We start from the raw sequence: 27,332 nt of genomic DNA, 5'->3' as shown, positions 1-27,332 counted from the left end.
GGGGCTTTTATGAGACAAAGCCGCAAAATCAGACACTCACCTTGCCGATGCCAAGGCCAACAATATGACCACCTTCCAAGTGAGATACTTTAATTCCACGGATTGAAGAGGCTCAAACCAGGGAGACTTAAGGAATCGTAACACCACGTTAAGGTCCCATGGTGCCACTGGAGGCACAAAAGGAGGCTGGATATGCAGCACTCCCTTCACAAAGTCTGGACTTCTGGGAGAGAAGCAAATTCCTTCTGAAAGAAAATGGATAGGGCTGAAATCTGAACCTTAATGGAGCCTAATTTTAGGCCCATATTCACCCCAGTCTGTAGGAAGTGGAGAAAACGGCCCAGATGGAAATCTTCCGGAGGAGCATTCTTGGTTTCACACCAAGAGACATACTTCCTCCAGATACGGTGATAATGTTTCGCTGTCACCTCCTTCCTAGCCTTTATCAGAGTAGGGATGACTTCGTCCGGAATGCCCTTCCCTGCTAGGATCTGGTGTTCAACCGCCATGCCGTCAAACGCAGCCGCGGTAAGTCTTGGAACACGCAGGGCCCCTGTTGCAACAGGTCCTCTCTGAGAGGAAGCGGCCACGGATCTTCTGTGAGCATTTCCTGCAGATCCGGATACCAGGCCCTTCGAGGCCAATCTGGAACAATGAGAATTGTCTGTACTCCTTTTCGTCTTATGATTCTCAATACTTTTGAGATGAGAGGAAGAGGAGGGAACACATAGACCGACTGAAACACCCACGGTGTCACCAGGGCGTCCACTGCTACTGCCTGAGGGTCCCTTGACCTGGCACAATACCTCGGTAGCTTTTTGTTGAGGCGTGACGCCATCATGTCTATTTGAGGAAGTCCCCAAAGACTTGCTATTTCTGCAAAGACTTCTTGTTGAAGACCCCACTCTCCTGGATGGAGATAGTGTCTGCTGAGGAAATCTGCTTCCCAGTTGTCCACTCCCGGAATGAATACCGCTGACAGAGCGCTTACGCGATTTTCCACCCAGCGCAGAATCCTGGTGGCTTCCGCCATTGCCACTCTGCTCCTTGTCCCGCCTTGGCGGTTTACATGAGCCACGGCTGTGATGTTGTCTGACTGAATCAGAACCGATAGGTCGCGAAGAAGATTCTCCGCTTGACGGAGGCCGTTGTCTATGGCCCTCAATTCCAGTACGTTGATGTGTAGACAAGCCTCCTGGCTTGACCACAGTCCCTGGAAGTTTCTTCCCAGTGTGACTGCTCCCCATCCTCGGAGGCTCGCGTCCGTGGTCACCAGAACCCAGTCTTGAATGCTGAACCTGTGACCCTCTAGAAGGTGAGTACTCTGCAGCCACCACAATAGAGATACCCTGGCCCTGGGGGACAGGCTGATCTTCTGATGAATATGTAGATGGGACCCGGACCACTTGTCCAGAAGGTCCCACTGAAAAGTCCTCGCATGGAACCTGCCGAAGGGAATGGCCTCGTAAGACGCCACCATCTTTCCCAGAACTCGAGTGCATTGATGGACCGACACCCTTTTCAGTTTCAACAGGTCCCTGACCAAGCTCTGGAGTTCCTGGGCCTTTTCCATCGGGAGAAAAACCCTTTTTTGTTCCGTGTCCAGAATCATGCCTAAGAAAGGCAATCGGGTCGTTGGAACCAACTGTGACTTTGGTAGATTGAGAATCCAGCCATGCTGCTGCAACACCCTCAGGGAGAGTGACACGTTGTTCAGCAACTGTTCTCTCGATCTCGCTTTTATCAGGAGATCGTCCAAGTACGGAATAATTGTGACTCCCTGCTTGCGCAAGAGCACCATCATTTCCGCCATTACCTTGGTGAAAATCCTCGGGCCGTGGAAAGTCCAAACGGCAACGTCTGTAATTGGTAATGACAATCCTGTACAGCAAACCTCAGGAACGCCTGATGAGGAGGATATATGGGGACATGAAGGTATGCATCCTATATGTCCAGAGACACCATATAATCCCCCCCTTCCAGGCTGGTGATAACCACTCTGAACGATTCCATCTTGAATTTAAACCTGTTCAAGTATAGGTTTAAGGATTTTAAATTCAGAATGGGTCTTACCGAACCGTCCGGTTTCGGGACCACAAACAGGGTTGAGTAGTATCCCGTCCCCTGTTGAAGCAGGGGAACTTTGACCACCACCACTTGTTGAAGACACAGTTTTTGAATTGCACTTAAAACTACCTCCCTCTCTGGGGAAAAAGCTGGTAGGGCCGATTTGAAAAACAGGCGAGGAGGCACATCTTCGAATTCCAGCTTGTAACCCTGGGAAACAATTTCTATTGCCCAGGGATCCACCTGTGATTGAACCCAGACGTGGCTGAAAAGTCAAAGACGTGTCCCCACTGGGGCGGACTCCCTCAGTGGAGCCCCAGCGTCATGCGGTGGATTTAGTAGAAGCCGGGGAGGACTTCTGCTCCTGGGAACTAGCTGTAGCTGGCAGCTTTTTCCCTCTACCCTTACCTCTGGCAAGAAAGGAAGATCCCCGTCCTCTTTTGGATTTATGCGACCGAAAGGACTGCATCTGATAATGTGGCGTTTTCTTTGGCTGTGAGGAAACAAAGTAAAAATAAGAATTTACTTACCGATAATTCTATTTCTCGTAGTCCGTAGTGGATGCTGGGGACTCCGTCAGGACCATGGGGTTTAGCGGCTCCGCAGGAGACAGGGCACAATAATAAAAGCTTTAAAATCAGGTGGTGTGCACTGGCTCCTCCCCCTATGACCCTCCTCCAAGCCTCAGTTAGGATACTGTGCCCGGACGAGCGTGCATAATAAGGAAGGATATTGAATCCCGGGTAAGACTCATACCAGCCACACCAATCACACCGTACAACCTGTGATCTGAACCCAGTTAACAGTATGATAACAACGAAGGAGCCTCTGAAAAAATGGCTCACAACAAGAATAACCCGATTTTTGTAACAATAACTATGTACAAGTATTGCAGACAATCCGCACTTGGGATGGGCGCCCAGCATCCACTACGGACTACGAGAAATAGAATTATCGGTAAGTAAATTCTTATTTTCTCTAACGTCCTAAGTGGATGCTGGGGACTCCGTCAGGACCATGGGGATTATACCAAAGCTCCCAAACGGGCGGGAGAGTGCGGATGACTCTGCAGCACCGAATGAGAGAACTCCAGGTCCTCCTCAGTCAGGGTGTACCCCTGACCAAGTAGCAGCTCGGCAAAGTTGTAAAGCCGAGACCCCTCGGGCAGCCGCCCAAGATGAGCCCACTTCCTTGTGGAATGGGCTTTTACTGATTTTGGCTGTGGCAAGCCTGCCACAGAATGTGCAAGCTGAATTGTACTACAAATCCAGCGAGCAATCGTCTGCTTAGAAGCAGGAACACCCATCTTGTTGGGTGCATACAGGCTAAACAGCGAGTCAGATTTTCTGACTCCAGTCGTCCTGGAAACATATATTTTCAGGGCCCTGACAACGTCAAGTAACCTGGAGTCCTCCAAGTCCCTAGTAGCCGCAGGTACCACAATAGGTTGGTTCATGTGAAAAACAGAAAAACACCTTAAGGAGAAATTGAGGACGAGTCCTCAATTCTGCCCTGTCAGAATGAAAAATTAAGTAAGGGCTTTTATATGATAAAGCCGCCCATTCTGACACACGCCTGGCTGAAGCCAGGGCTAATAGAATCTTCACCTTCCATGTGAAATATTTTAATTCCACAGTGGTGAGTGGATCAAACCAATGTGACTTTAGGAAACTCAAAACAACATTGAGATCCCAAGGTGCCACTGGGGGCACAAAAGGAGGCTGTATATGCAGTACCCCTTTTACAAACGTCTGAACTTCAGGCACTGAAGCCAGTTCTTTCTGGAAGAAATTCGACAGGGTCGAAATTTGAACCTTAATGGACCCTAATTTTAGGCCCATAGACAGTCCTGTTTTCAGGAAATGTAGGAAACGACCCAGTTGGGATTCCTCTGTAGGGACCTTCTTGGCCTCACACCACGCAACATATTTTCGCCAAATGCGGTGAAAATGTTTTGCGGTTACATCCTTCCTGGCTTCGACCAGGGTAGGGATGACTTCATCTGGAATGCCCTTTCAGGATCCGGCGTTCAACTGCCATGCCGTCAAACGCAGCCACGGTAAGTCTTGGAACAGACAAGGCCCCTGCTGGAGCAGGTCCTCTCTTAAAGGTAGAGGCCACGGTTCTTCCGTGAGCATCTCTTGAAGTTCCGGGTACCAAGTCCTTCTTGACCCATCCGGAACCACGAGTATCGTTCTTACTCATCTCCTTCTTATGATTCTCAGTACTTTTGGTATGAGATGCATAGGAGGGAACACATACCCTGACTGGTACACCCACAGTGTTACCAGAGCATCCACCGCTATTGCCTGAGGGTCCCTTGACCTGGCGCAATATCTGTCTAGTTTTTTGTTCAGGCGGGACGCCATCATGTCCACCTTTGGTTTTTCCCAACGGTTTACAATCATGTGGAAGACTTCCCGCTGAAGTCCCCACTCTCCCGGGTGGAGGTTATGCCTGCTGAGGAAGTCTGCTTCCCAGTTTTCCACTCCCGGAATTAACACTGCTGAGAGTGTTATCACATGATTTTTCGCCCAGCGAAGAATCCTTGCAGTTTCTGCCATTTCCCTCCTGCTTCATGTGCCGCCCTGTCTGTTTACGTGGGCGACTGCCGTGATGTTGTCCCACTGGATCAATACCGGCTGACCTTGAAGCAGAGGTCTTGCTTAGCTTAGAGCCTTGTAAATTGCCCTTAGCTCCAGTATATTTATGTGGAGAGAAGTCTCCAGACTTGATCACACTCCCTGGAAATTTTTTTTTTTCTTGTGTGACTGCTCCCCAGCCACTCAGGCTGGCATCCGTGGTCACCAGGACCCAGTCCTGAATGTCGAATCTGCGGCCCTTTCATAGATGAGCACTCTGCAGCCACCGCAGAAGAAAACACCCTTGTCCTTGGAGACAGGGTTATCCGCTGATGCATCTGAAGATGCGATCCGGACCATTTTTCCAGCAGATTCCACTGAAAGGTTCTTGCGTGAAATCTACCGAATGGGATCGCTTTGTAAGAAACCACCATTTTTCACAGGACCCTTGTGCAATGATGCACTGATACTTTTCCTGGTTTTAGGAGGTTCCTGACTAGCTCGGATAACTCCCTGGCCTTCTTCTCCGGGAGAAAACATCCTTTTCTGGACTGCGTCCAGAATCATTCCTAGGAACATTAGACGTGTCGTCGGAAAAAGCTGCGATTTTGGAATATTTAGAATCCACTCGTGCTGTCGTAGAACTACTTGAGATAGTGCTACTCCGACCGCCAACTGTTCTCTGGACCTTGCCCTTATCAGGAAAGCGTCCATATTTCTTTTAGGAAGAATCATCATTTCGGCCATTACCATGGTAAAGACCCGGGGTGCCGTGGACAATCCAAACGGCAGCGTCTGAACTGATAGTGACAGTTCTGTACCACGAACCTGAGATACCCTTGGTGAGAAGGGCAAAATTTGGACATGTAGGTAAGCGTCCCTGATATCCAGTGACACCATATCGTCCTGGTTCGCTATCACTGCTCTGAGTGACTCCATCTTGATTTGAACCCTTGTATGTAATTGTTCAAATCTTTTAGATCTCACCGAGCCGTTTGGCTTCAGTACCACAATATAGTGTGGAATAATACCCCTTCCCTTGTTGTAGGAGGGGTACTTTGATTATCACCTGCTGGGAATACAGCCTGTGAATTTTTTCCCAATACTGCCTCCCTGTCGGAGGGAGACGTTGGTAAAGCAGACTTCAGGAACTTGTGAGGGGAAGACGTCTCGAATTTCCAATGTACACCTGGGATACTACGTGTAGGATCCAGGAGTCCACTTGCGAGTGAGCCCACTGCGTGCTGAAACTCTTGAGATGACCCCCCACCGCACCTGAGTCCGCTTGTATGGCCCCAGCGTCATGCTGCGGACTTGGCAGAAGCTGTGGAGGACTTCTGTTCCTGGGAATGGGCTGCCTGCTGCAGTCTTCTTCCCTTTCCTCTAACCCTGGGCAGATATGACTGGCCTTTTGCCCGCCTGCCTTTATGGGTACGAAAGGACTGAGACTGAAAAGACTGTGTCCTTTTCTGCTGAGATGTGACTTGGGGTAACAAAAGTGGATTTTCCAGCTGTTGCCATGGCCACCAGGTCCGATGGACCGCCCCTTTATACGGCAATACTTCCATGTGCCGTCTGGAATCTGCATCACCTGACCACTGTCGTGTCTATAAACATCGTCTGGCAGATATGGACATCACATCTACTCTTGATGCCAGAATGCAAATATCCCTCTGCGCATCTCGCATATATAGAAATGCATCCTTAAATTGCTCTATAGTCAATAAAATATTGTTCCTGTCAAGGGTATCAATATTTTCAGTCAGGAAATCCGACCAAGCCCCCCCAGCGCTGCACATCCAGGCTGAGGCGATTGCTGGTCGTAGTATAACACCAGTATGTGTGTATATACTTTTTAGGATATTTTTCAGCTTCCTATCAGCTGGCTCCTTGAGGGCGGCCGTATCTGGAGACGGTAACGCCACTTGTTTTTATAAGCGTGTGAGCGCCTTATCCACCCTAAGGTGTGTTTCCCAACTCGCCCTCACTTCTGGCGGGAAAGGGTATACCTCCAATAATTTTCTATCGGAGGAAACCCACGTATCATCACACACTTTAATTTATCTGATTCAGGAAAAACTACAAGTAGATTATTCCCACCCTACATAATACCCTTATTTGTGGTACTTGTAGTATCAGAAATATGTAACACCTCCTTCATTGCCCTTAACATGTAACGTGTGGCCCTAAAGGAAAATACGTTTGTTTCTTCACCGTCGACACTGAAGTCAGTGTCCGTGTCTGTGTCGACCAACTGAGGTAAATGGGCGTTTTTACAAGCCCCTGACGGTGTCTGAGACGCCTGGACAGGTACTAATTTGTTTGCCGGCCGTCTCATGTCGTCAACCGACCTTGCATCGTGTTGACATTATCACGTAATTCCTAAATAAGCCATCCATTCCGGTGTCGACTCCCTAGAGAGTGACATCACCAATACAGGCAATTTGCTCCGCCTCCTCACCAACATCGTCCTCCTACATGTCGACACACACGTACCTACACACAGCACACACACAGGGAATGCTCTGATAGAGGACAGGACCCCACTAGCCCTTTGGGGAGACAGAGGGAGAGTTTGCCAGCACACACCAAAAACGCTATAATTATACAGGGACAACCCCTTATACAAGTGTTTTCCCTTATAGCATTTTCACATATGTAATCATATTGCCAAATAAGTGCCCCCCCTCTCTGTTTTAACCCTGTTTCTGTAGTGCAGTGCAGGGGAGAGCCTGGGAGCCTTCCTCACAGCAGAGCCGAGCAGGAAAATGGCGCCGTGTGCTGAGGAGAATAGGCCCCGCCCCCTAAAACGGCGGGCTCTTCTCCCGGAGTTTGTGAGATCTGGCAGGGGTTAAATACATCCATATAGCCTCAAGGGCTATATGTGATGTATTTTAGCCATAAAAAAGGTATAATACATTGCTGCCCAGGGCGCCCCCCCCAGCGCCCTGCACCCTCAGTGACCGCTGGTATGAAGTGTGCTGACAACAATGGCGCACAGCTGCAGTGCTGTGCGCTACCTTATGAAGACTGAAAGTCTTCTGCCGCCTGTTTCTGGACCTCTGGACCTCTTCAACTTCGGCATCTGCAAGGGGGGTCGGCGGCACGGCTCCGGGACGAACCCCAGGGTGAGACCTGTGTTCCGACTCCCTCTGGAGCTAATGGTGTCCAGTAGCCTAAGAAGCAAATCCATCCTGCACGCAGGTGAGTTTACTTCTCTCCCCTAAGTCCCTCGTAGCAGTGAGCCTGTTGCCAGCAGGACTCACTGAAAATAAAAAACCTAACTTAAACTTTTATTCTAAGCAGCTCAGGAGAGCCACCTAGATTGCACCCTTCTCGGCCGGGCACAAAAATCTAACTGAGGCTTGGAGGAGGGTCATAGGGGGAGGAGCCAGTGCACACCACCTGATCCTAAAGCTTTTATTATTGTGCCCTGTCTCCTGCGGAGCAGCTAAACCCCATGGTCCTGACGGAGTCCCCAGCATCCACTTAGGACGTTAGAGAAAAAGAGGATTTATCTGCGGTAGCTGTGGAAACCAGGTCCGTGAGACCTTCCCCAAATAAGTCCTCACCCTTGTAAGGCAAAACCTCCATATGCCTCTGAGTCGGCATCACCCATCCATTGGCGGGTCCACAGGGCTCGCCTAGCAGAAATCGCCATGGCGTTGGCTCTGGAACCCAGTAGGCCAATGTCTCTCTGAGCATCTCTCATATATAGGACAGCATCCTTTATATGACCCAAGGTCAGTAAAATGGTATATTTATCCAGGGTATCAATGTCAGCAGACAAGGTATCTGTCCACGCTGCTACAGCGCTACAAACCCAAGCCGACGCTATCGCCGGTCTGAGCAAGGTACCAGTATGTGTATAAATTGACTTCAAGGTAGTCTCCTGCCTGCGATCAGCAGGATCCTTGAGGGCTGCGTTATCTTGCGACGGCAGCGCCACCTTTTTGGATAAGCGCGTTAACGCCTTGTCCACCCTGGGTGAGGATTCCCACCGTATCCTGTCCTTAGCCGGGAAAGGATACGCCATAAGAATCTTTGGGAATCTGCAGTTTCTTGTCTGGAGTTTCCCAAGCCCTTTCAAACAACTCATTTAACTCATGGGAAGGGGGGAAAGTAACCTCCGGTTTCTTTTCTTTAAACATGTGGACCCTCGTGTCAGGTACAGAGGGGTCATCCGTGATATGCAACACATCTTTTATTGCAATAATCATATAATTAATACTTTTTGCCAACTTTGGCTGCAACCTCGCATCATCGTAGTCGACACTGGAGTCAGAGTCCGTGTCGGTATCAGTGTCTGCTATTTGGAATAGTGGGCGCGCTTCTGAGACCCAGAAGGGCCCTATGACATAATAAAAGGCAAGGATGGACTCCCTGCATTTTCCCTGGACTCCGCTTCGTCCAACCTTTTATGTAATAAATTCACATTTGCATTTAAAACATTCCACATATCCAACCAATCAGGTGTCGGCGTTGCCGACGGAAACACCACACTCATTTGCTCCACCTCCTCCCTAGAAGAGCCTTCCGCTTCAGACATGCCAACACACGCGTACCGACACCCCCACACACTCAGGGAAATATCCAATCTGGAGACAGTCCCCCAATAAGGCCCTTTGGAGAGACAGAGAGTATGCTAGCACACACCCAGTGCCAATGACCCTGGAAAACAATTTCCCAGACACACAGCGCTTTAATATTATTCAATATACCTTCACTGCCAAATTAAGTGTCGCCACCCCCCCCTCCCCCTCTTTTTAAGCTCTCTGTCACCGTGTTCAGCAGGGGAGAGTCCGGGGAGCCAGCTTCTCTGCAGTGCGCTGTGGAGAAAATGGCGCTGGTCAGTGCTGTGGAATCAAGCTTTGCCCCCTCAGCGGCGGGCTTCGGTCCCGCTCAAAAATACCATACTGGCGGGGGATATGTATGTATGTATGTATGTATGTATGTATATAGCCTCCGCAGCCCATATATACTAAAATGCCAGCCTGGAGGTTTTATATTGCTGCCCAGGGCGCTGCGCCCATCCGTGCCTCAGTGTGTATTGTGTGTGGGAGCAATGGCGCGCAGCGTTACCTCAGTGAAGATCAGAAGTCTTCTGCTGCCTGTGATGTCTTCTTTCTTCTAATACTCACCCGGCTTCTATCTTCCGGCTCTGCAAGGAGGACTGCGGCGCGGCTCTGGGACGAACGGCGAGGGTGAGACCTGCGTTCCGATCCCTCTGGAGCTAATGGTGTCCAGTAGACTAAGAAGCAGCGCCTATCACTTAAGTAGGTCTGCTTCTCTCTCCTCAGTCCCACGATGCAGGGAGCCTGTTGCCAGCAGGGCTCCCTGAAAATAAAAAACCCAACAAAATTCTTTTAATCAGGGAAACTCAGGAGAGCTCCCCTGTAGTGCACCCAATCTCCTCTGGGCACAGGATCTAACTGAGGTCTGGGGGAGGGGCATAGAGGGAGGAGCTAGTGCATACCCATTCTAAAGTTCTTTATAGTGCCCATGTCTCCTGCGGAGCCCGTCTATACCCCCATGGTCCTTACGGAGTCCCCAGCATCCTCTAGGACGTAAGAGGGGGGGGGGGAAATAATAATAATCATCATCATCATCAAGACTCCAGGAATTGAATTAGCCCATAATACTTAAGTAGAACAATGGTGACAGATAAGCGTAAAGAACAGGGTTATGGTATTAGCACTGTGACAAGAGGGAAGTGATCAGTAAAGCATTAATACAGCATGCATTCTGCGGTGCTCCAGCTGTCATGTAGCCAGGTACAGAGCCAAGCATGCCTTCAGTGTACAGAAAGAGTCTCAGCACTTAGGTGGCAGGGCATGCTGGGATCCGTAGTGCAGACCCATAGATTGCACTGGCCTCCGTAAGACAAGGGTGCATAATGCATTATTAATTGCTAGATACCCTACAGCGTCCTCACCTGCGCCCTGCACTCCACCAGTAACCGCGGGATCGTTTCCAACGTCCATTTTCCCTGAGTGACCCCTCTGTTGCTCATGATAATGCTGCATCTATAAACCTCTGTATGGGCGCCGCCATGTTCGCCTTTCAGCCAATCAGCGCAGAGTGGGCATAGGGCCGTTCTCATTGGTCTATTTCTCAGAATGAGGCTCATTGGCTGAGCTGAGGGGATTTGCGCGGGGATTGGATGGCGTGTAAAGAGTAAGAGCTGTGACAGGTGAACGCCAGTTCCGGCTGTCAATGTGTGAAGGACGGTAGATGCTAGAATCAAGTGGGCTAAGGGACCTTTTCCGTAAGGGGGAGGAGTTACGACGTAAGGGGGAGGAGCTAGGCCAGCGGGATAGTTCCTCTACTATCCACGCCACCAACTATTACCTTTAGCAATTAGGTGGTGAGCGAAGCGGAGCGGAGCGAGCCACCGTGCCCGAAGCGTGGCGAGGGTACTTTTCGGGTACCCTGTTCGCCCGTAGCTCCTCCCCCTGGTGACGTAGCTCCTCCCCTCAATACGTCACAAGGTCCCTTCAGCCCCTCCGATATAGAACCAACGCTGTGGCTGCTGTCCCACAGCACGGTGCGGTGTGAGGATGGCTGTGCTGGACAGGCTGACCTTCCTGCACCAGGTAACAGAGAGCTGCCCGTCGCCTGTTGTCTGTAATATGTGTATGTTATGTCTAATCACTAGATATTTATTAGTAGATTCCTCCAGTAGGCTTAAGTGCTTATATTCACCATGTATGTATATAAATATATGTGCATTCTTTTAATTCTCTTTGGTGTTGGAACTGCATCTGTAAAATATCCATATGATCGCCATCCTGTTTATGCCAGGTCATCCTAGGACCCTCTATATGGGATTTGGTTCAGATAACTTCATATTGCAGCAATCATCATTTTACAATAAATTGTGTTCCTAAAACACAGATCGGTTTCAGTGTTCAGCAGTAGATGCCTATTATCTATGACTGTAACACATATCAGACCACTGGGCATTATTGCAACTTATGTGTTAAATTGTAGAACACTGTAAATGTTAGTGGTATATGCATTATATGTTTTATTTCTATCAATCATAGAAATATGTAGAATATATCCATAGAGCATCTGAAGACATACAATGATCTATGAAACTATTAAAAAAGAAACCTAGCAAAAGGTTACAACATTTCCCTCAGGTGTTTTCTTAAGAAAATAGAGAAAGTCATTTGGTTCTCTAGGATGATTTTTAAGTGAGACCTTAAAGGCAAGATGAGGGAAACTTTTTATGCATTTGGATCATGATTTTTGGGTTTTACTGCCATGGATAAGTTCGAGGTTTGCAGCTCATAGCTAAAGTTAATTATTTAATGTTAGAAGTTGTTTGCTTGCTCAATTATTTTATCATATCATCTAGTTTGAGACTTAATCACAAAAGTTTTAATTTTAAAGACCATTTAATGAATCCGTTCGAGAACCACTGCAAACTAAATTTTAGCATCTGCCAGGGACACAGAAGTTACAACCACCTATGGCTGTGAAAGAGCTATTATACCTTTTATTTAAAGCATACTTTAACATTTGGCCATCTGCAGCCTCCTCTCGCATCTCTCATCCATTTGTCATGTTTCATATGTCAGGAATGTGCCCCAACTGGCCAGGGAAAACATTTTCCAACATTCTCCATGATTCATGTCCTTACCCTATAAACAACTCCTCCCTTTCTGCATCTATACTCCCCAAGTGAAATCTTTTCAAATATTTATCTACCATCATCACTTAATTCTCAGTGCTTTCCAAACATTTTTATGAAATTTCTACATTATTGGTGCAAGAGTTTGTGAGTATGTATTTGTTGTAAATTTACAGGCACACGCACAGACAATTTTTTTTTTTTTTTTTTTTTTTTTTTAAAGATGATCCAATGAAGGTTATGATTCCTGACCACATCCCATTTTTAACATTGACCTGGATACATAGTACTACTTCTTGTATGTAGTATGCTGCAATTACCACAGTCTGCATTTAAAATAAATTACAATTGCAGTAACATTAATATTAATATATATATATTAAAGACAGTATATAATGTGGTAAATAATATTTTATGGAGGAGCAGAAGATTGGTTTTGTCGCAACATTTAGGACTGAAGTGGGGATAGGTGAATGGCATCTAAGAGAAGGTTGCAGTAGTCAAGGCAAGAGATGATGAGAGTATGCATAAGACCTTTGGCTGCACTTTGGTTTAAGAAAGGGCATATGCTGCTAGCAAGAGTAGGTAAGTAGATGGTGGGAGAGCAAGGGGCACGCTAAGCCAGCAGGTTTAGGAGATTGAAGAAATTGTGGTATGTTGTTGAAGATAAGGGAGAAATGTGGATGTGGGAAGGAGGTAGTCATAAGCTCTGTTATGTTGACTATTAGATGGTGTTAAGACCTCCATGTGTAAATCGCAGAGCGATAGGTGAGTCATCTGAGATAGTAAAAAATAAGTCAGGTAATTGAAGGTAGATTTGGGTGTCCTTGATGCAGAGGTGATCCTGGATCCTCAATGACCAAATTAGTTCCCCAAGAGAAGAGTAGTACAGCGCTAAAAGCAGAGGGGAGAGGACACTACTTTGCAAGAGCCTAAGAGTTACTGGCAGGAGTGTCTATTTTTAAAGTAGGTGACAACTCATGGGCTGTAGAGATGGAACGGGATGCACTTACATTGCCCATAATCAGGATCCCGGTGGTTAGGATACTGACACCAATCCGATGGAAGGGGATTGGTGTGCAAGTGGGCAGAGAAGTTAGTTAAAGGTGGCAAAGGTGTTAGATAAGTGAAATGACAATGTTGCAAGAAAAAATGATGACTTTATAGAGCAGGAAATAAGCATTAGAGTGTGTTTTCCATCTGTGGAGATAATATACTGTATGTAGGGACAGTTTTCCAAGTAGATGGTCTGTTTATTGTACATTGTCTAGGTTTGAAGTGAACTGTGCATTGTTTTAGGCAGAGGCAATCAGACAAGGGCAGTACAGGATGATTATATGAGGTAGGAATACCTTTTAGTGAAGATGACAAGGTTATTGAGTTGAGCCATTTGTTTCTGTGTGCATGTCAACTTAGTTATATTGGTGACAGGATTAGATATGAGGAAGCAAAAGAAAAGGTTTGTGGTCTAAGAGTGGGGCGGCCAAGTTGGAGAAATCAGAGATGTACTGGAAGCAGGAGAAGACTAGTTCATGAAAGTATCTTTTATATTGGGTGGAAGATGAAGTCCACTGGGATGGACCAGTGGAACAAGTAAGTGAAAGGAGTTTTGTGGTGGCAAAGATTGTGCTCTTGACAATGAGAATGTTGAAGTCACTTAATATGAGAGTAGGTAAGTCAAAGGATAATACATATATGAGTCAGGCAATAATGTTGTAAGGGAATTGAGAGACTTAACCTCTGGGTACAAAGGTGGAGTGAAGAGAATATATGGATGGTGTAGGGTCGATTTTATAGGAAGAAAAACAACATGTAGGGCTATGACTGGAAAGGTGTAGTGTGGTGAAGGTAGGATGTTGAGTTGGAGACCCTGGGGGTCATTCCGAGTTGATCGCTAGCTGCCTTTGTTCGCAGCGATCAGGCTAAAAATTGGCATTTCTGCACATGCACCGCAATGCGCACGCGTGACGTACGGGTACAAAGGCATATGTTGTTTTGCACAGGTTCTAGCGAAGTTTTCAGTAGCACTGACGGCCGCAAGAAGATTGACAGGAAGGGAGCGTTTCTGGGTGTCAACTGACCGTTTTCAGGGAGTGTTTGCAAAAACGCAGGCGTGTCTGGGCGTTCGCTGGGCGGGTGTATGATGTCAAATCCGGACACGAATAGGCTGAAGTGATCGCAAGCGCTGAGTAGGTTCAAGGGAACTCAGAAACTGCACAAACTGTTTTTGCAGAGCTCGGCTGCACATGCGTTTGCACTTCTGCTAAGCTAAAATACACTCCCCAGTGGGCGGCGGCATAGCGTTTGCACGGCTGTCAAAACTAGCTAGCGAGCGACCAACTCGGAATGTCCCCCCACCCCGTACGAAGAAATAGATTGAGAACTAGTGTCAGAGGAGTTAAGCCCTTTTTCTGTAATGGCAAGAAGATTGATTTTTATATGAATAGATTTTGGGTAAATGTGATCTGTTACATACAGAGAGTGCTCTGAAATGGGGGGAGGGGGTGTAGTGGAGAGACATGGATAACCCTGGAAGGATTGGAAATTGGAACTCTGAGGAGGTTGGGAGAATTTTGGAGTGGCAGCAGGATGGATAGCAGATAGTGGGATTACACATGACTTCGGTTGGGTAATATGTTACCAGGATGTTATATACAGTATGTACTGCTTGTTTGGTCTGGGGAGTACGGTGGGACAGAACCCCCCACCACCACCACCACCACCCCCCACAAAAAAAAACCCAGTATATTAAAATGGTACAAACTAGCGAAAAGTGAATCGGTGATTATGGGAATAAATTACAATGAAGGGAGAAATAGGATTCTGGAGAGAGGAGAAATAGAGAAGGTAAATTGGGTAGGTGCATGTTGGATTGTTGTGAAAAGTGTGGATGATTGCAGATTATTTGTCATAGATATTGAGAAAGTGGGAAGGAACACTTGATCCAGGTACTACAGGACAGTGAAGTTGCTGACGATACCCTACTCTGCTTAGACATGTGTTCCAGGACTCTGGTCCTTGGACTGACCATAATTCTAGCAGTGACCATAATTTTACTGTTTCTACTGCTGCAGAATCCATCATTTGATGGAGCTCTCAAGTTCCAGCTCTACTGTGCAGTGGGGGTAATTCCAAGTTGATCGCAGCAGGAAATTTTTTTAGCAGTTGGGCAAAACCATGTGCACTGCAGGGGGGGCAGATATAACATTTGCAGAGAGTTAGATTTGGGTGGGTTATTTTGTTTCTGTTCAGGGTAAATACTGGCTGCTTTATTTTTACACTGCAATTTAGATTGCAGATTAAACTCACCACACCCAAATCTATCTGTCTCTGCACATGTTACATCTGCCCCCCCCTGCAGTGCACATGGTTTTGCCCAACTGCTAACAAAGTTTCTACTGCGATCAACTCAGAATTACCCCCAGTGTGTGTGAGCTTTGCCTTAACATATTCTGTTTCTTTAGCTTCCATTGCTGATAAAAGGGACCTCTGATGATGACACCCCATGTCCTGGATACTTATATGAGGAAATTGCCAGTATCCTTTGTTCATCTTTACTGAAGTTTGTACAATTACAGTCAAGTGAAGAATATTTTCTATGGGATTTGAGTATTTCTTATTGTGGACAGCCCTGTTTCATTAAGTATTAGAATTGCAGAGGTCACAAGTTCAGGGTGTTGAATGGAGCCATTAGTCATGCACAAGTTAAAATAATCAGGGCAGCTGGCCACGGGACGTGTAATATTACTAAGTCTCAAAATATTATCTGTAGACCCCAGCACTATACAGGTGTGATATGTGCTGTCAGTGTAAATTGCATTGTTGCAGTTTCGGCGCCGGTTTTGTAACCCCATTTGTGATGCTGGTATTGGAATTCTGGCGTCTGTGTTTCGACTACCGGGATCCGAACCTGCGGGATCCTGACAGAATCCTCTCGCTGCATTATGCATTTGCAGTGATTAAAATGGAACTATTTTTTAGACCTGTGTGTAATGAAACAAATGCTGTCATATTCCTAACTAGACATTTAGAGATCCCTCTGGAGTCTCCAGGTAGCTGTCGGTGTCTCCTGGAATATTTGTTGAACCGTTTGCAGAGCAGCTCATGTAATGTAAAGTTAAAGGTTAGTTGCATAGAAGTTATGGTTGGGTGTGAGAGGCTGCGGACTAGAATATATTTTAATGTTCTGTCTAATCTAGGTGCTGAAAATTCTACTTTATCTGTGCACTCATGGGTCTGATCAATTCATCCAGGATCTCCGGCGCAATTTGGTGTACATCCAGGAGGCTGCAGGTAGAGACATCAATTTCTAAATGTAATATACAATTTAAAAAAAAATCGAAATTTTAAAATAATTAAGATGTTAGAGAATTCACCATATACAGATGAAAGCCTCCCCCAATGATGGCTGTGCACCATGCAAGCATGTTAGTGTTCAGTTTGGCTGGCTTTACTAAAGCCAGTATATGTGGTTGATACCAACTTGCCCAATAATGATCTCATCATTTTTAGGCCATCATGCTACAATATTGGGCCAGCCATCCAGTAACCCTGCCAATATTACACTGTGTATTGCCTTTCTAAGACATTTTACAATATATTATCTATAGATGAGAGTAGTATCTTATATAAATTGCATATCCTAATGACAATGCATTTTGTATGAATATTATATGGTAGAAAGCATGTTTCCACTCGCATATTGCGGGACAAACATGTTTACTTGTGTGTTTTTGCTTTCCAGCTGTTGGTGGCCCACCAGACCCTCTTCATGGTATCAGCATGTACCAGAAGGTACGATGTACTGCTCAGGTAAGCCTGTAAACATTGGTCTGCCTTACAGCACAGGCTTGTTTCATCTTTATATGCATGCTCCATGCACAGTAGATTAAACTGTACTAGTCATGTTCTTGGGGTCCTTTGTTTGATAACCGAAGACAATTGTCATTATTAGTGTCTATTGGCAGTTAACACTATTGCCGAGATGTAATGAAGTCTGAGTCCAGCGGCCGTGTGGAATGCTGGCCAAACTCTGACGTTTTTTGTAAAGGGGCAGTAATTTACAAGGCCTTGTAAATGATTGCCCCTTTAAAAAAACATCGACGTTCGGCCAGCATTCCACACGGCTGCCGTACTCAGCCTTCATTACATTCCACCTCATGGCTTTATGCAATTATAGTACAATGTGGGTGTTACCATGGTGTTATCACAGCTGTGTTTTCTTTTCCTGCTTCCAGGAACTTGTTAGCAGCTTATTCTCAGACATCACCCCTCCTGTGTCAAATGTGGTTCCAACCAAGTCCCAGACAGGTAATGTTGAAGAACGACATGTATTCGTAAAGTGTGCACACTACTAACAGCCCTGGCACCAACTTACTGTACTTTGAGGTGGCTGAAGGTAATATTCAGCTGGATATGGGCTTTACTAGGAACAATTAACTTCATCTGTATAAGGCTTCAGTGCTGTCATTGGTTCCTAGTGAATTGATTGGCTCAATTTCTATGTACCCTACGGGTACACTTTGCAATTGGATACTTCCATGAAATTGTTGCATCAGTTACAAAAAAAAACATGAATGTATAAATATGAAAATATAATAAAAATTAAAAAAAGTATACTGTGAATGGACTGTTATTTGAAACCAAATGCCAGCCCAATTTTATTTAATTTTTTATTAAGATTAAAAGACCTATTAATAGATTTATTACTGGAAAGTACCATTGTAAGTGTAGAATTATTGAATATAATACATGTCGGTTTCTGGTATTTCAGTCCTGTAATGCCAAAGACATGTGCTATGTGTTTATTCCTGGTTACTGATGGCAATAATTACTTCATTTTTAGGAATGGGCTCTCAGGTGTTTCGCCCCCAGACTATGCAAGGGTTTGGATTTTCCCAAGAGAAAAACAATTCAGGTAAATTTCTGGCTTTTTTTTTTTTTTTCTTTTTTGCTTTTAATTTCTAACTTTTATGACTACATACAATGATTAATGCGAACAATAGAAAGACAGTGGAATGTCTGTAATTTAATTTTACGTATTTCCTCACAACTATGGATTGTAAGCTTGCGAGCAGGGCCGTCCTACCTCTATGACTGTCTGTTAGTACCCAGTTTTTTGTTTTTATTGTTTCCAATTGTAAAGCACAATGGAATAAGATGCTCTATATAAGAAACTGTTAAATAAATACTACTACAGCAGGGGTCCTGCTCATTTTTAAACTTCTAGATTGATTATGCCTCCCAACTGTCCCGATTCTAGTGGGACAGTCCTGCTATTTGGACACTATTCCGCCCGCAGGTTGGGGCAAGTGTCGCTGCTCTGCTTTGCAAAGCAACCGGTGATCACTGATCTAACAGTGCGGGGAGGTGAGCTGGGGGATGTCCAGCGGCTTGGGGAGCACTGGGCATGTCCCCAACATGACAAAAACAGGGGTCATGTGGGACGGACACGTCCCTTCTCCCAAAGCTCCATCCCCTTCTACAGAGGCCCCCGCCCCCTATCTTACAAAGTTGGTCAGTATGAATTGATTGCTGATTCTATCCCTGCTTATATCCATAGCATGCTGCTGATATTAAAATTATTATTCAGTAAAGAAGAATACTCCTAATATTATTTATATTGCATTGAATATACATAGTTAAGTTAGAATGACAGCTGATCATGCTGATTTATCCTTGGATATGAAAGCTATACCTTAAACACACCTTAAATACACTTTACCATGGAGCCGCTGCGGCCGCTGTACTTAATACACACTCTATGTACTTTGTACACTAATAGCGTACAAAGTACATAAAGTCCCGTACTGTGCACGGACTTAGCGTACAAACGCCGCGCTGACGGTACAAAGTACTCACAGCGCGTACACACCCAGAGATACACTTTAAACCTTTTACAGCAATGCAATGCAATGATAATACACTTTAAACCTTAGCAGGGCAATGAAGACACGACACCAGATTGTAATTAAACCGCTGGGTTCCGAAACCACAGCGTATTATTGCTGAAAGGGGGTTACAATACAAATAATACAATACAACAGAGTAAATGGCTACATTCAATGGTACATACGTGAGTGGATTCGCTTGCGCTACCCGGTCCGGTCCTCCGTCATCTGATAGATAACGTTGTGAGTCTTGTGTCTGACCAGGCCTGCAGCAGGCTCTCTTTATACAATTCTTCCAAAAAGCAATACAATAGATACTGTAATCTCTTTGTCCATTGGACACAGGGATGCACATTTACAGTACAGGAGAGGTCATAGGTCGGTTTGAATAGGTAGGCGATGTCTTTCCCAACTGTTCTTGTGGGTGGCCTCCTGTGGATTCCCGCCGCATACATAATGTACAGTAAATACAGTTTATATCTATATTCTGCTCCTACACATAACTATCCGCAGGAACATGCGATCTTTCTCAAACCAACACCGGAATGTTACCCTTAAAATACCCTTCAGCTGGATACCAAACACCACCTTATAACCTTGTTCTGTCCCCTCCTATTCTGTAAAGGTGAATCCCTTTGTTCTGAAACCATTTAAACTGCTGTTACTTTCTGATGTGGTGCAGGGAGGCTATGTGTACATTGTGCACTATTTGGATTAAATATGTAATGTGTTTTGATAGCTTTCCATGCGTTCACAAACTCTACCGTAAATACCCATACCACGCGCTAATGCGCAGGACCGCGGGAGCGACCATATGCAAATTGCGAATATGTGCACGCATGACAGAACAAGTACACGCGCGGAGGCCATCTGTGTGTAGTTTGTACGTGATGTGTGTACTGCAATATTTTTCGACTTTGACACAGCCAGTTTGAGTGGAATGATTAGGGTAATTTGTGACTGAATGGCGTGCTGGTAACAAGCACTGAAGTCCTTCACCACTTTCAGCAGCAGGGGGCGCTGCTTGCACAGCATGACACTAAACAATGGAGGCACCAGTGTTTCCCTACTTTCCAAAGTACTGTATGGTAAAAGGTGAACGAGAGTTAAACAAACAGTGCATTTAAGGAAGATGGGAACATTTTGTTGAGGGTGTAGTCTGGATGGGAGCGCATGTTATGATTTTACGGGAGCATCCGCCTGAGACCGGGAGTATAAAACCATCTACAGTAAATGCGAGACTGTTGCCTGCATGATGTGGATGAGACTCTTACGTTTATTGAGAGAACTGTGGAGGGGGACTTGGCCTGAAATTTGACCCAGGGCGCTGTCCATGTTAAGTTTGCACATTATTAACTATTTAGCTATGTTTCCTCCATGTTCTCCCACAGTTAACTAATACTTAGAATTAGTTTAGACCTGATGTGATGAAGAAAGGAGATTGTAATATTTACTGGGGCAGGTAATGATGTACCAAAGAGAGAATTATCTTATTGCACAATGGAATATATTTGCACTTGAAAGGATAAAGGGATAATGATAGGAGTTTCACCACTGAATGAGGTGCAACATTTTTGTCTTTTGCTTCCTGCTGTTAATTGACTCCCAGTTTACTGTTCCTGCATATATTTATTTTTAGTTTCTATGCCTCTTGCTCTGCAGAAAAGGGTGATATTATTATTATATATATATATAATATATATATTTTATTTTATTTTTTTGTTAACCCACAGATGTTCTCTTTCAGGGACCCCAAGTGAAGTTCTGCTCAGTGGTATACAGAGAGCAGCAGTGGCTGTGACTCAGGCAGTGCTAGTAGGCACATCATTACCTCCTTCTTGCGTAATGGATCAGGCAGAGGACATGTATAAGCCAGTGGCAGTGCCCATTGATGACCGGTGTCCACCTGCAGAGAAGACTCCAGGAGCACACACCTTCAGAGGTTATTCATTTTTAGCAGTGTTTACCTGGGATATGAGCGTTTGTTCTTTTTATGCTTTCTGATGTCTTTCTAATGTTGGACTAGAATTTGCCTGTTGCCAATAATAGCATTAAAGGGTGTTAACATGGCCAGGTGAGCCAGCCGAAGCGTTAGAACATGTAGGACACATAAATGTTAATCAGCACGCGCAACAGATTTTAATGTTCTATATAAAAGGAAGTCCATAGGTGTACTATAAGTTGATCAGCGATCACATAGAAGCCTTCAGTACATTGCACTATAGTATGAGTGGTAATGTGCCTTGATGGGGAATATTTCTTATTTTAATTATATTACATATGGTTTTTTTCTCTAACGTCCTAGTGGATGCTGGGAACTCCGTAAGGACCATGGGGAATAGCGGGCTCCGAAGGAGGCTGGGCACTCTAGAAAGATCTTAGACTACCTGGTGTGCACTGGCTCCTCCCACTATGACCCTCCTCCAAGCCTCAGTTAGATTTCGTGCCCGGCCAAGGTTGGATGCACACTAGGGGCTCTCCTGAGCTCTTAGAAAGTTATAGTCTTAGAATTTGTTATTTTCAGTGAGACCTGCTGGCAACAGGCTCACTGCAGCGAGGGACTAAGGGGAGAAGAAGCGAACTCGCCTGCTTGCAGCCGGATTGGGCTTCTTAGGCTACTGGACACCATTAGCTCCAGAGGGATCGACCGCAGGCCCAGCCTTGATGTTCGGTCCCGGAGCCGCGCCGCCGTCCCCCTTACAGAGCCAGAAGCAAGAAGATGGTCCGGAAAATCGGCGGCATGAAGACTCTGTCTTCACCAAGGTAGCGCACAGCACTGCAGCTGTGCGCCATTGCTCCTCTCACACACTTCACACTCCGGTCACTGAGGGTGCAGGGCGCTGGGGGGGGCGCCCTGAGGCAGCAATAAAAACACCTTGGCTGGCTAAAATACCTCAATATATGGCCCCAGGGGCTATATATGAGGTAAATACCCCTGCCAGAATTCCATAAAAAACGGGAGAATAGGCCGCGAAAAAGGGGCGGAGCCTATCTCCTCAGCACACTGGCGCCATTTTTCCCTCACAGCTCGGCTGGAGGGAAGCTCCCTGGCTCTTCCCTGCAATTCTACAGTAAGAGGGAAAAGAGAGGGGGGGCATTAAAATTGGCACTGTATACAGTATATTATATAAAAGCTATTAGGGACATAACTCAGTTAGTCCCTGTATATATATAGCGCTCTGGTGTGTGCTGGCATACTCTTACTCTGTCCCCCCAAAGGGCTTTTGTGGGTCCTGTCCTCGTTTAGAGCATTCCCTGTGTGTCTGCGGTGTGTCGGTACGGCTGTGTCGACATGTTGAATGAGGAGGCTTATATGGTGACAGAACAGAGGCCGATATATGTGATGTCGCCCCCTGTGGGGCCGACACCAGAGTGGATGGATAGGTAAAAGGTATTAACCGACAGTGTCAACTCCTTACATAAAAGGGTGGATGACGTAACAGCTGTGGGACAGCCGGCTTCGCAGCCCGCGCCTGCCCAGGCGTCTCAAAGGCCATCAGGGGCTCAAAAACGCCCGCTCTCACAGATGGCAGACACAGATGTCGACACGGAGTCTGACTCCAGTGTCGACAAGGTGGAGACATATACACAATCCACTAGGAACATCCGTGACGTGATCCCGGCAATAAAAAATGTGTTATACATTTCTGACTTTAACCCAAGCACCTCTAAAAATGGGTTTTAGGTTTGGGGAGAAAAAACAGGCAGTGTTTTGTTCCCCCATCAGATGAATAAATGAAGTGTGTGAAAGCGTGGGTTCCCCCGTTAAGAAACTGGTAATTTATAAAAAGTTACTGATGGCGTACCCTTTCCCGCCAGGTGGATAAGTTACGCTGGGAGATATCCCCTAGGGTGGATAAGGCGCTCACACGTTTGTCAAAAAAGGTGGCACTGCCGTCTTAGGATACGGCCACTTTAATAGGTACCTGTTGATAAAAAACAGGAGGCTATCCTGAAGTCTGTATTTACACACTCAGGTACTAGACTGAGACCTGCAGATAGTGCTGCTGCAGAGTGGTCGGTGACCCTGTCAAACAGGGATACTAGTTGAAAAACATAAAAACATATTAAAGACGTCGTCTTATATATGGGGGATGCACAGAGGGATATTTTGCCGGCTGGCATCCAAAATAAATGTAATGTCCATTCTGTCAGGAGGGTATTAGAGACCTGTCACTGGACAGGTGATGCTGACTTAAAAAGCGCATAGAGAGCCTTATAAGGGTGAGGAATTATTTGGGGATGGTCTCTGGGACCTCGTATCCACAGCAACTGCTGGGAAGAAATAATTTTACCTCAGGTTTCCTCACAGACAAAGGTACAGTCCTTTCGGCTTCAGAAAAGCAAGCGGGTCAAATGGCGCTTCCTTTCTGTACAGAGACAAGGGTAGAGGGAAAAAGCTGCACCAGTCAGCCTGTTCCCAGAATCAAGATTCTTCCCCCGCCTCCTGTGAGGCCACACCATGACGCGGGTGCTCCACAGGTGTAGCCAGGTACGGTGGGGGGCCGTCTCAAAAATTTCAGCAATTAGTGGGCTCGCTCACAGGTGGATCCCTGTTTCTTTCAAGTAGTATTTCAGGGGTACAAGCTGGAATTCGAGATGTCTCCCCCCAGCAGTTTCCTAAAATATGCCTTGCTGACAACTCCCTCAGGCAGGGAGGCTGGGCTAGAGGCAATTAATAAGCGGTATTCCCAGCAGGTAATACTCAAGGTGCCCCTACTTCAACAAGGACGGGGTTACTATTCAACACGGGTTGGGGTACCGAAACCGCATGGTTCGGTGTGACCCATTTTATATTTAAAATCCTTGAACACAAAAATTCAAGTTCAAGATGGAATCGCTCAGGGCGGTTATTCCAAGCCTGGACGAGGGGGATTACATGGTATCCTGGGACATCAAGGATGCTTACCTGCATGTCCCCATTTACCATCCTCGCCAGGAGTACCTCAGATTTGTGGTACAGGTTTACCATTACCAAGTCCAGACACTGCCGTTTGGACTGTACATGGCACCGAGGGTGTTTTATCAAGGTAATGGCCGAAATGTTGATACTCCTTCAAAAAAAAAGGGAGTTGTAATTATCCCGTACTTGGACAATCTCGTTATAAGGGCGAGGTCCAAGGAGCAGTTGGTAGTCGGGGTAGCACTATTTTGGAAAGTGCTACAACAGCATGGTTGGATTCTAAACAGTCCAAAGTCACAGCTGGTTCCTATGACACGTCTACTGTTCCTGGGGATGGTTCTGGACATAAACCAGAAATAGTGTTTCTCCCGGAGGAGAAAGCCAAGGAGTTGTCATCTCTAGTCAGAGACCTCCTGAAGCCAAAATAGGTAGCGGTGCATCATTGCACGCGAGTCCTGGGAAAAATGGTAGCTTCCTACGAAGCAATCCCATTAGGCAGGTTCCATACAAGAACTTTTCAGAGGGACCTGTTGGACAAGTGGTCCGGATCGCATCTTCCGATGCATAGGCTGATAACCCTGTCTCCAAGGACCAGGGTATCTCTACTGTGGTGGCTGCAGAGTGCCCATCTTCAAGAGGGCCGCAGGTTCGGCATACAGGACTAGGTCCTAGTGACCATGGATTCCAGCCTTTGAGGCTGGGAGGCAGTCACACAGGGAAGAAATTTCCAGGGACTTTGGTCAAGTCAGGTTATTTCCCTACACATAATTATTCTGGACCTGAGGGCCATTTACAATGCCCTGAGGCCGGCAAGGCCTCTGCTTCAAAACCAGCCGGTACTGATCCAATCAGACAACATCACGGCAGTCGCCCATGTAAACCAACAGGGCGGCACAAGAAGCAGGATGGCGATGGCAGAAGCCACAAGGATTCTCCGATAGGCGGAAAATCATGTGTTAGCACTGTCAGCAGTGTTCATTCCTGGAGTGGACAACTGGGAAGCAGATCTTCTCAACAGACACGACCTCCACCCGGGAGAATGGGGACTTCCTCCAGAAGTCTTCCAATAGGATTGTACACCATTGGGAAAGGCCACAGGTGGACATGATGGCGTCCCGCCTCAACAAAAAGCTATAAATGATATTGCACCGGGTCAAGGGACCCTCAGGCGATAGCTATGGACGCTCTGGTAACACCGTGGGTGTACCAGTCGGTTTATGTGTTCTCCCCTCTGCCTCTCATACCAAAGGTACTGAGAATAATAAGAAGGCGAGGAGTAAGAACGATACTCGTGGATGGCCAAGAAGAGCTTGGTACCCAGAACTTCAAGAATTTATATCAGAGGACCCATGGCCTCTGCCACTCAGACAGGACCTGCGGCAGCAGGGGCCCTGTCTGTTCCAAGACTTACCGCGGCTGCGTTTGTCGGCATGGCGGTTGAACGCCGGATCCTGAAGGAAAAGGGCATTCCGGAGGAAGTCATTCCTACGCTTACTAAAGCCAGGAAAGAGGTTACAGCACCTCATTATCACCGCATATGGCGAAAATATGTTGCATGGTGTGAGGCCGAAAGGGCCCCAACAGAGGAATTTCAACTAGGTCGATTTCTGCATTTCCTGCAAGCAGGAGTGACTATGGGCCTTAAATTGGGTTCCATTAAGGTACAGATCTCGGCTCTGTCGATTTTCTTTCAAAAAGAACTAGCTTCAGTACCTGAAGTTCAGACATTTATAAAAGGAGTGCTGCAGAGTCAGCCCCCGTTTGTGCCTCCTGTGGCACCTTGGGATCTCAACGTGGTGTTGAGTTTCTTAAAATCACATTGGTTTGAACCACTAAAAACCGTGGATCTGAAATATCTCACGTGGAAGGTGGTTATGTTATTGGCCTTGGCTTCTGCCAGGCAAGTATCAAAGTTGGCGGCTTTGTCTTGTAAAAGCCCTTATTTGATTTTCCATATGGATAGGGCAGAATTGAGGACTCGTCCCCAGTTTCTCCCAAAGGTGGTGTCAGCGTTTCACCTGAACCAGCCTATTGTGGTGCCTAGGCTACTAGGGACTTGGAGGACTCCAAGTTGCTAGACGTTGTCAGGGCACTGAAAATATATGTTTCCAGAACGGCTAGAGTCAGAAAATCTGACTCGCTGTTTATCCTATATGCACCTAACAAGCTGGGTGCTCCTGCTTCTAAGCAGACTATTGCTCGTTGGATTTGTAGTACAATTCAGCTTGCACATACTGTGGCAGGCCTGCCACAGCCAAAATCTGTCAATGCCCATTCCACAAGGAAGGTGGGCTCATCTTGGGCGGCTGCCCGAGAGGTCTCGGCTTTACAATTTTGCCGAGCAGCTACTTGGTCAGGGGCAAACACGTTTGCAAAAATTCTACAAATTTGATACCCTGGCTGAGGAGGACCTGGAGTTCTCTCATTCAGTGCTGCAGAGTCATCCGCACTCTCCCGCCCGTTTGGGAGCTTTGGTATAATCCCCATGGTCCTTACGGAGTTCCCAGCATCCACTAGGACGTTAGAGAAAATAAGAATTTACTCACCGGTAATTCTATTTCTCGTAGTCCGTAGTGGATGCTGGGCGCCCATCCCAAGTGCGGTTTATCTGCAATACTTGTACATAGTTATGGTTAACTAAATCGGGTTATTGTTGAGCCATCTGTTGAGAGGCTCTATTGTTTCATACTGTTAACTGTGTTTCATATCACGAGTTGTACGGTGTGATTGGTGTGGCTGGTATGAGTCTTACCCGGGATTCAAAATCCTTCCTTATTGTGTACGCTCGTCCGGGCACAGTACCTAACTGAGGCTTGGAGGAGGGTCATAGTGGGAGGAGCCAGTGCACACCAGGTAGTCTAAGATCTTTCTAGAGTGCCCAGCCTCCTTCGGAGCCCGCTATTCCCCATGGTCCTTACGGAGTTCCCAGCATCCACTACGGACTACGAGAAATAGAATTACCGGTGAGTAAATTCTTATTTTTCCCTATTTTGCCTTCCAGGAAGTTATCGCACAGGAGTAGCTGGGGGAGGATGGGATGACAGTGACAGTGGACATAGCTCCCAGGACTCCTTACCGGATAAACCGCCACACAGTCGATCCTCAGATGCCGGTAGCAAAACAGGCAGCGATGGCCAGTCCCGCAGTAGCATCAGAGAGAGCACAGAAAGGTACAATGTCTGATTTTAAAGGCATTGAGACAAACTAGAGATTTACATAAGGGGTAAACAATATTAGGTTCTATGTAG

At 46.4% G+C, this 27,332-nt stretch overlaps 1 protein-coding gene across 1 annotated transcript in view; it reads left to right on the top strand.

Annotated features, from left to right (window-relative positions):
- Nucleotides 1–11,110: 11,110 nt before the first annotated feature.
- Nucleotides 11,111–27,332, top strand: part of TEPSIN (TEPSIN adaptor related protein complex 4 accessory protein) — a 29,219-nt gene continuing 12,997 nt past the window's right edge. The window contains exons 1-9 of the mRNA XM_063961108.1: nucleotides 11,111–11,245; nucleotides 15,756–15,828; nucleotides 16,323–16,414; nucleotides 16,491–16,584; nucleotides 17,036–17,103; nucleotides 17,529–17,601; nucleotides 18,137–18,208; nucleotides 20,929–21,123; nucleotides 27,086–27,254. Coding sequence (XP_063817178.1) covers nucleotides 11,210–11,245; nucleotides 15,756–15,828; nucleotides 16,323–16,414; nucleotides 16,491–16,584; nucleotides 17,036–17,103; nucleotides 17,529–17,601; nucleotides 18,137–18,208; nucleotides 20,929–21,123; nucleotides 27,086–27,254 — 872 coding nt within the window. The 5' untranslated portion in view covers nucleotides 11,111–11,209. The remainder of the gene's footprint in view (nucleotides 11,246–15,755; nucleotides 15,829–16,322; nucleotides 16,415–16,490; nucleotides 16,585–17,035; nucleotides 17,104–17,528; nucleotides 17,602–18,136; nucleotides 18,209–20,928; nucleotides 21,124–27,085; nucleotides 27,255–27,332) is intronic.

The sequence above is a fragment of the Pseudophryne corroboree genome, chromosome 3 (genome assembly GCF_028390025.1).
Source record: "Pseudophryne corroboree isolate aPseCor3 chromosome 3, aPseCor3.hap2, whole genome shotgun sequence".
Classification (NCBI taxonomy): domain Eukaryota; kingdom Metazoa; phylum Chordata; class Amphibia; order Anura; family Myobatrachidae; genus Pseudophryne; species Pseudophryne corroboree.
This window is presented reverse-complemented; position numbering and strand designations above follow the sequence as displayed.